The sequence below is a fragment of the Oncorhynchus masou genome, unplaced genomic scaffold (genome assembly GCF_036934945.1).
Source record: "Oncorhynchus masou masou isolate Uvic2021 unplaced genomic scaffold, UVic_Omas_1.1 unplaced_scaffold_962, whole genome shotgun sequence".
NCBI lineage: Eukaryota > Metazoa > Chordata > Actinopteri > Salmoniformes > Salmonidae > Oncorhynchus > Oncorhynchus masou.
Genome location: NW_027016119.1, coordinates 107,083 through 117,082, shown reverse-complemented (window position 1 = coordinate 117,082; position 10,000 = coordinate 107,083). Strand labels below are relative to the sequence as shown.

The 10,000-nt window shown below is 47.6% G+C and overlaps 1 protein-coding gene across 1 annotated transcript in view; it reads left to right on the top strand.

Moving 5' to 3' along the window:
- The window catches only part of LOC135538422 (neurotrypsin-like), an 80,912-nt gene that overhangs the window by 52,445 nt on the left and 18,467 nt on the right, over positions 1-10,000 (top strand). The window contains exon 9 of the mRNA XM_064964320.1: positions 9,613-9,818. Within this exon, the coding sequence (XP_064820392.1) occupies positions 9,613-9,818 (206 nt within the window). The remainder of the gene's footprint in view (positions 1-9,612; positions 9,819-10,000) is intronic.

Genomic DNA, 10,000 nt, shown 5'->3' with positions numbered 1-10,000 from the left:
GTGTTGGGGTGTGTTTAGTGGTGTTGAGGTGTGTTTAGTGGTGTTGAGGTGTTGAGGTGTTGAGGTGTGTTGAGGTGTGTTTAGTGGTGTTGAGGAGTGTTGGGGTGTGTTTAGTGGTGTTGAGGTGTGTTTAGTGGTGTTGAGGTGTGTTTAGTGGTGTTGAGGTGTTGAGGTGTGTTTAGTGGTGTTGAGGTGTTGAGGTGTGTTTAGTGGTGTTGAGGTGTTGAGGTGTGTTTAGTGGTGTTGAGGTGTTGAGGTGTGTTTAGTGGTGTTGAGGAGTGTTGGGGTGTGTTTAGTGGTGTTGAGGTGTGTTTAGTGGTGTTGAGGTGTTGAGGTGTGTTTAGTTGTGTTGAGGTGTTGAGGTGTGTTTAGTGGTGTTGAGGTGTTGAGGCGTGTTTAGTGGTGTTGAGGTGTGTTTAGTGGTGTTGAGGTGTGTTTAGTGGTGTTGAGGTGTTGAGGTGTGTGTAGTAGTGTTGAGGTGTGTTTAGTGTTGAGGTGTGTGTTGTAGTGTTGAGGTGTGTGTTGTAGTGTTGAGGTGTGTGTAGTAGTGTTGAGGTGTGTGTAGTAGTGTTGAGGTGTGTGTAGTAGTGTTGAGGTGTGTTTAGGAGTTTTGAGGTGTGTGTAGTAGTGTTGAGGTGTGTGTAGTAGTGTTGAGCTGTGTAGTAGTGTTGAGGTGTGTGTAGTAGTGTTGAGGTGTGTGTAGTAGTGTTGAGGTGTGTGTAGTAGTGTTGAGGTGTGTGTAGTAGTGTTGGTGTGTGTAGTAGTGTTGAGGTGTGTTGAGGTGTGTGTAGTAGTGTTGAGGTGTGTGTAGTAGTGTTGAGGTGTGTGTAGTAGTGTTGGTGTGTGTAGTAGTGTTGAGGTGTGTTGAGGTGTGTGTAGTAGTGTTGGTGTGTGTAGTAGTGTCGTCGAATCGTTCATACATATGGATTCTCCCTGTTAAGACACCGTGTAGATTTGCAGGGGGGGAGAATTACAAATGGGGGAGGTTTCTACCAGGATACACCCATCCCCCTCTCTCTCTCTTTCGCTCTGTCTGTGTCTCTCTCTCACTCTCTCTCTCTCTCTCTCTCTCTCTCTCTCTCTGTGTCTCTCTCTCTCTCTCTCTCTCTCTCTCTCTCTTTCGCTCTGTGTCTCTCTCTCTCTTTCGCTCTATGTCTCTCTCTCTCTGTCTGTGTCTCTCTGTGTCTGTCTGGGTCTCTCTCTCTCTCTGTCTCTGTCTCTCTCTGTGTCGCTCTGCCTCTGTCTCTCTCTGTCTCTCTGTCTGTGTCTCTCTGTGTCTGTCTCTCTCTCTCTCTCTCTCTCTCTGTCGCTCTGTCTCTCTCTCTTTCGCTCTGTCTCTGTCTCTCTCTGTCTCTCTCTGTGTTGCTCTGTCTCTGTCTCTCTCTGTGTCGCTCTGCCTCTGTCTCTCTCTCTCTCTCTCTCTGTGTCGCTCTGTCTCTCTCTGTGTCGCTCTGTGTCGCTCTGTCTCGCTCTCTCTTTCTGTCTCTCTGTCTGTGTCTCTCTCTCTTTCTGTCTCTCTGTCTGTCTCTCTCTCTCTTTATGTCTCTCTGTCTGTCTCTCTCTTTTCTGTCTCTCTGTCTGTGTCTCTCTGTGTCTCTCTCTCGCTCTGTCTGAGTCTCTCTCTGTCGCTCTGTCTCTCTCTCCTTCACTCTGTCTCTGTCTCTCTCTGTCTCTCTCTGTGTCGCTCTGTCTCTGTCTCTCTCTGTGTCGCTCTGCCTCTGTCTCTCTCTCTCTCTCTCTCTCTCTCTGTGTCGCTCTGTCTCTCTCTGTGTCGCTCTGTGTCGCTCTGTCTCTCTCTGTGTCGCTCTGTGTCGCTCTGTCTGTCTCACTCTGTCTGTCTCTCTGTGTTGCTCTGTCTCTCTGTCTCTCTCTCTCTGTGTCGCTCTGTCTCTCTCTCTGTCGCTCTGCCTCTGTCTCTCTCTCTCTCTCTCTGTGTCGCTCTGTCTCTCTCTGTGTCGCTCTGTGTCGCTCTGTCTCGCTCTCTCTTTCTGTCTCTCTGTCTGTGTCTCTCTCTCTTTCTGTCTCTCTGTCTGTCTCTCTCTCTCTTTATGTCTCTCTGTCTGTCTCTCTCTCTTTCTGTCTCTCTGTCTGTGTCTCTCTCTTTCTGTCTCTCTCTCGCTCTGTCTGAGTCTCTCTCTGTCGCTCTGTCTCTCTCTCCTTCACTCTGTCTCTGTCTCTCTCTGTCTCTCTCTGTGTTGCTCTGTCTCTGTCTCTCTCTGTGTCGCTCTGCCTCTGTCTCTCTCTCTCTCTCTCTCTGTGTGTCGCTCTGTCTCTCTCTGTGTCGCTCTGTGTCGCTCTGTCTCTCTCTGTGTCGCTCTGTGTCGCTCTGTCTGTCTCACTCTGTCTGTCTCTCTCTGTGTTGCTCTGTCTCTCTGTCTCTCTCTCTCTGTGTCGCTCTGTCTCTCTCTCTGTCGCTATGTCTCTCTCTGTGTCTGTCTCTCTCTGTCTCTCTGTCGCTCTGTCTCTCTGTTTCTCTGTCTCTGTGTCTCTGTCTCTCTCTCTCTCTCTCTCTCTCTGTGTCTGTCTCTCTCTCTCTATCTGTCTATCTCTGTCTTTCTCTCTCTCTGTCTCTCTCTGTGTCTCTGTCTCTGTCTCTCTGTCTCTGTCTCTCTCTGTGTGTCTCTCTCTCTCTCCCTGTCTCTCTCTGTCTCTCTCTCCCTGTCTCTCTCTGTCTCTATCTGTCTCTCTCTATCTGAAAGTATCTGCTCAGTAACATCTGTAGTGAATAAGGCAGACAGAGCAGAGCAGAGCGTGTCACAGCCTCCAGGTTCAGGGAAAACAAATTACATACATCACACACAGAGAGAGAGAGATGAATGTGTCTCTGAGGCCTGTCAGGTTTTATTACTGACTCTAGGAACTCTAAGAATCTGGAGGACAGACAGACAGACAGACAGACAGACAGACAGACATAATGTAATGTAGATGGTAGAATCTGGAGGACAGACAGACAGACAGACAGACAGACAGACAGACAGACAGACAGACAGACAGACAGACAGACATAATGTAATGTAGATGGTAGAATCTGGAGGACAGACAGACAGACAGACAGACAGACATAATGTAATGTAGATGGTAGAATCTGGAGGACAGACAGACAGACAGACAGACAGACATAATGTAATGTAGATGGTAGAATCTGGAGGACAGACAGACAGACAGACATAATGTAATGTAGATGGTAGAATCTGGAGGACAGACAGACAGACAGACATAATGTAATGTAGATGGTAGAATCTGGAGGACAGACAGACAGACAGACATAATGTAATGTAGATGGTAGAATCTGGAGGACAGACAGACAGACAGACAGACAGACAGACATAATGTAGATGGTAGAATCTGGAGGACAGACAGACAGACAGACATAATGTAATGTAGATGGTAGAATCTGGAGGACAGACAGACAGACAGACATAATGTAATGTAGATGGTAGAATCTGGAGGACAGACAGACAGACAGACAGACAGACAGACAGACAGACATAATGTAGATGGTAGAATCTGGAGGACAGACAGACAGACAGACAGACATAATGTAATGTAGATGGTAGAATCTGGAGGACAGACAGACAGACAGACATAATGTAATGTAGATGGTAGAATCTGGAGGACAGACAGACAGACAGACAGACAGACAGACAGACAGACAGACAGACAGACAGACATAATGTAGATGGTAGAATCTGGAGGACAGACAGACAGACAGACATAATGTAGATGGTAGAATCTGGAGGACAGACAGACAGACAGACATAATGTAATGTAGATGGTAGAATCTGGAGGACAGACAGACAGACAGACATAATGTAGATGGTAGAATCTGGAGGACAGACAGACAGACATAATGTAGATGGTAGAATCTGGAGGACAGACAGACAGACATAATGTAGATGGTAGAATCTGGAGGACAGACAGACAGACAGACAGACAGACAGACAGACAGACAGACAGACAGACAGACAGACAGACATAATGTAATGTAGATGGTAGAATCTGGAGGACAGACAGACAGACATAATGTAATGTAGATGGTAGAATCTGGAGGACAGACAGACAGACATAATGTAGATGGTAGAATCTGGAGGACAGACAAACAGACATAATGTAGATGGTAGAATCTGGAGGACAGACAGACAGACATAATGTAGATGGTAGAATCTGGAGGACAGACAGACAGACAGACAGACAGACAGACAGACAGACAGACAGACAGACATAATGTAGATGGTAGAATCTGGAGGACAGACAGACAGACAGACATAATGTAGATGGTAGAATCTGGAGGACAGACAGACAGACATAATGTAGATGGTAGAATCTGGAGGACAGACAGACAGACATAATGTAGATGGTAGAATCTGGAGGTCAGACAGACAGACAGACAGACAGACATAATGTAGATGGTAGAATCTGGAGGACAGACAGACATAATGTAGATGGTAGAATCTGGAGGACAGACAGACAGACATAATGTAGATGGTAGAATCTGGAGGACAGACAGACAGACAGACTGACATAATGTAGATGGTAGAATCTGGAGGACAGACAGACAGACAGACAGACAGACAGACATAATGTAGATGGTAGAATCTGGAGGACAGACAGACATAATGTAGATGGTAGTGGATGTGTCTGTGTGTGTTGTCTTTTTGGTCTCGTCTCCTTCGCTCCTCAGTGTGCCCCTACCCATTTACACCAGATATGTGTATGTAATGACGAGATGCACGTCTCCACCCTAACAATGGGAGTCGTGGTCCCAAAGGTGGGAAGGCAGGCGACAAGCTGAGGTCCATAATAAACCCAAAGAAACACACCTCCCACTGCCTCTCACGCAAAGCCCCTCCCACTGCCTCTCATTCCAAGCCCCTCCCACTGCCTCTCATGCCAAGCCCCTCCCACTTCCTGTCACACAAAGCCCCTCCCACTGCCTAACACTCCAAGCCCCTCCCACTTCCTCTCACACCAAGCCCCTCCCCCCGCCTCTCACACCAAAGCCCCTCCGCCTGCTTCTCACGCCAACTCACCCCTCTGTCTCTCACATCAAGCCCCTCCCACTCCCTCTCACACCAAGCCCCTCCCACTGCCTCTCACACCAAGCCCCTCCCCCCACCTCTCACACCAAAGCCCCTCCGCCTGCTTCTCACGCCAAGTCACCCCTCTGTCTCTCACATCAAGCCCCTCCCACTTCCTCTCACACCAAGCCCCTCCCACTTCTTGTCACACCAAGCTCCTCCCCCCGCCTCTCACGCCAAGCCCCTCCCCCCACCTCTCCCGCAAAAGGCCTCCCCCTGCCTCTTACACCAAGCCCCTCCCTCTCACGCCAAGCCCCTCCCTCTGCCTCTCACGCCAAGCCCCTCCCTCTGTTTCTCCCACCAAGCCCATCCCACTCTCTCTCACACCAAGCCCCTCCCTCTGCCTCTCACGCCAAGCCCCTCCCTCTGCCTCTCACACCAAGACCCTCCCCCTACCTCTCACGCCAACAAAGTTGAGAGATCACATCTCACTCTCTGACAAGTGTTTTATCTCGCTATTTGCATTTGAGGTGTGTTCCAACAGAATGGTTCATATGGACACTGAAACATGTGGAGAATATTTTACTGTAATAGAGATAGCTTCTTCAGGCAGAAGTTTGCATCCTGTAGCTCCAACTCCAAAAGGTTCTGGGACACTGTGAAGTCCATGGAGAACAAGAGCACCTCCTCCCAGCTGCCCACTGCACTGAGGCTAGGGAACACGGTCACCACAGACAAATCCATGATTATTGAAAACTTCAACAAGCATTTCTCAACGGCTGGCCATGCCTTCCGCCTGGCTACTCCAACCTCGACCAACAGCTCCGGCCCCCCCGCAGCTCCTCGCCCAAGCCTCTCCAGGTTCTCCTTTACCCAAATCCAGATAGCAGATGTTCTGAAAGAGCTGCAAAACCTGGACCCGTATAAATCAGCTGGGCTTGACAATCTGGACCCTCTATTTCTGAAACTATCCGCCGCCATTGTCGCAACCCCTATTACCAGCCTGTTCAACCTCTCTTTCATATCGTCTGAGATCCCCAAGGATTGGAAGGCTGCCGCAGTCATCCCCCTCTTCAAAGGGGGAGACACCCTGGACCCAAACTGTTACAGACCTATATCCATTCTGCCTTGCCTATCTAAGGTCTTCGAAAGCCAAGTCAACAAACAGGTCACTGACCATCTCGAATCCCACCGTACCTTCTCCGCTGTGCAATCGGGTTTCCGAGCCGGTCACGGGTGCACCTCAGCCACACTCAAGGTACTAAACGACATCATAACCGCCATCGATAAAAGACAGTACTGTGCAGCCGTCTTCATCGACCTTGCCAAGGCTTTCGACTCTGTCAATCACCATATTCTTATCGGCAGACTCAGTAGCCTCGGTTTTTCGGATGACTGCCTTGCCTGGTTCACCAATTACTTTGCAGACAGAGTTCAGTGTGTCAAATCGGAGGGCATGCTGTCCGGTCCTCTGGCAGTCTCTATGGGGGTGCCACAGGGCTCAATTCTCGGGCCGACTCTTTTCTCTGTATATATCAATGATGTTGCTCTTGCTGCGGGCGATTCCCTGATCCACCTCTACGCAGACGACACCATTCTATATACTTCCGGCCCGTCCTTGGACACTGTGCTATCTAACCTCCAAACTAGCTTCAATGCCATACAACACTCCTTCCGTGGCCTCCAACTGCTCTTAAACGCTAGTAAAACCAAATGCATGCTTTTCAACCGATCGCTGCCTGCACCCGCATGCCCGACTAGCATCACCACACTGGATGGTTCCGACCTTGAATATGTGGACACCTATAAGTACCTAGGTGTCTGGCTAGACTGCAAACTCTCCTTCCAGACCCATATCAAACATCTCCAATCGAAAATCAAATCAAGAGTCGGCTTTCTATTCCGTAACAAAGCCTCCTTCACTCACGCTGCCAAGCTTACCCTAGTAAAACTGACTATCCTACCGATCCTCGACTTCGGCGATGTCATCTCCAAAATTGCTTCCAACACTCTTCTCAGCAAACTGGATGCAGTTTATCACAGTGCCATCCGTTTTGTCACTAAAGCACCTTATACTACCCACCACTGCGACTTGTATGCTCTAGTCGGCTGGCCCTCGCTACATATTCGTCGCAAGACCCACTGGCTCCAGATCGTCTACAAGGCCATGCTAGGTAAGCTCCGCCTTATCTCAGTTCACTGGTCACGATGGCAACACCCATCCGTAGCACGCGCTCCAGCAGGTGTATCTCACTGATCATCCCTAAAGCCAACACCTCATTCGGCCGCCTTTCGTTCCAGTACTCTGCTGCCTGTGACTGGAACGAATTGCAAAAATCGCTGAAGTTGGAGACCTTTATCTCCCTCACCAACTTCAAACATCAGCTATCTGAGCAGCTAACCGATCGCTGCAGCTGTACATAATATATTGGTAAATAGCCCACCCATTTTCACCTACCTCATCCCCACAGTTTTTATTTATTTACTTTTCTGCTCTTTTGCACACCAATATCTCTACCTGTACATGATCATTTATCAATCCAGTGTTAATCTGCAATATTGTAATTATTCGCCTACCTCCTCATGCCTTTTGCACACATTGTATATAGACTCCCCTTTTTTTCTACTGTGTTATTGACTTGTTAATTGTTTACTCCATGTGTAACTCTGTTGTCTGTTCACACTGCTATGCTTTATCTTGGCCAGTTCGCAGTTGTAAATGAGAACTTGTTCTCAACTAGCCTACCTGGTTAAATAAAGGTGAAATAAAAAAATAAAAAATAAAATATGGACACTGAAATATTACAATGATGATTCAAATCAAATCAAATCAAATGTATTTATAAAGCCCTTCTTAGATCAGCTGATATCTCCAAGTGCTGTACAGAAACCCAGCCTAAAACCCCAAACAGCAAGCAATGCATATGTAGAAGCACTTTGGCTAGGAAAAACTCCCTAGAAAGGCCAGAACCTAGGAAGAAACCTAGAGAGGAACCAGGCTATGAGGGGTGGCCAGTCCTCTTCTGGCTGTGCCGGGTGGAGATTATAACAGAACATGGCCAAGGTGTTCAAATGTTCATAAATGATCAGCTTGGTCAAATAATAATAATCACAGTAGTTGTCGAGGTTAGTTACAATGATGACCGTGCCATAGTTGATTCAACCGTATCGTAGTGGATTCAACCAGATCGTAGTTGATTCAACCGCATCGTAGTTGATTCAACCGGACGCACCATTGTTGATTCAACCGCATCAGAAGTTGACTCAACCGCATCAGAAGTTGATTCAACAGTATCGTAGTTGATTCAACCAGATCGTAGTTGATTCAAACGCATCAGAAGTTGATTCAACGGAACCATAGTTGATTCAACCAGATCGAAGTTGATTCAACCGATCGTAGTTGATTCAACCGATCGTAGTTGATTCAACCGCATTGTAGTTGATTCAACCGCACTATAGTTGATTCATTGGCATCGTAGTTGATTCAACCGTCGAAGTTGATTCAACCAGATCGTAGTTTACTCAACCAGATCGTAAGTTGATTCAACCGTATCGTAATTGATTCAACCGATCGTAGTTGATTCAACCGCATCAGAAGTTGATTCAACCGCATCAGAAGTTGATTCAACCAGATCGTAGTTGATTCAACCGATCGTAGTTGATTCAACTGATCGAAGTTGATTCAACCGCATCAGAAGTTGATTCAACCAGATCGTAGTTGATTCAACCAGATCGTAGTTGATTCAACCGCACTACAGTTGATTCAACCGCACTATAGTTGATTCAACCAGATCGCAATTGATTCAACCGTACTATAGTTGATTCAATCAGATCGAAGTTGATTCAACCGTAGTTGATTCAACCAGATCGTAGTTGATTCAACCGCAACGAAGTTGATTCAACCGATCGAAGTTGATTCAACCAGATCGTGAAGGATTCAACCGATCGTAGTTGATTCAACCAGATCGAAGTTGATTCAACCGCACAGAAGTTGATTCAACCGCACTACAGTTGATTCAACCGATCGTAGTTGATTCAACTGCATTGTAGTTGATTCAACCGCACTATAGTTGATTCATTGGTATCGTAGTTGATTCAACCGATCGTAGTTGATTCATTGGTATCGTAGTTGATTCAACCAGATCGTAGTTGATTCAACCGATCGTAGTTGATTCAACCGATCGAGTTGATTCAACTGTATCGTAGTTGATTCAACCGATCGTAGCTGATTCAACCAGATCGTGAAGCTGATTCAACCGCATCAGAAGTTGATTCAACCGCACCATAGTTGATTCAACCGCATCAGAGTTGATTCAACCGCACCATAGTTGATTCCACCGCATCGTAGTTGATTCAACCGCATCAGAAGTTGATTCAACCGCATCATAGTTGATTCAACCGCATCAGAAGTTGATTCAACCGCATCGAAGGATTCAACCGTATCGTAGTTGATTCAACCGCACCGAAGCTGATTCAACCGTAGTTGATTCAACCGCACTGTAGGATTCAGTGTCTAAGTGTAACTCTGTTGTGTGGAAGTTTCTTTTACGCTCATACACTGTGTCTGTCTGCGATGTTTGTGTGTCGTCTTCAGTGGAGCGGCGAAGGCCCGTGTGATGGCGTATTTTGGCGAGGGGGAGGGGCCTATCCATGTGGACAACGTGAAGTGTTCCGGCGAAGAGCGTTCGTTGGTCGACTGCCTCAAGCAGCCAACCGGGGCGCATAACTGTCGCCATAGCGAAGACGCCGGGGTCATCTGTGACTACGGCCAATCACAGTTCAGCGACACAGAGGGCAAAGGTCAGTGACTGACTGTGTCCTATCCTCTAGACTGACTGTGTCCTGTCCTCTAGACTGACTGTGTCCTGTCCTCTAGACTGACTGACTGTGTCCTGTCCTCTAGACTGACTGTGTCCTGTCCTCTAGACTGACTGTGTCCTGTCCTCTAGACTGACTGTGTCCTGTCCACTAGACTGACTGTG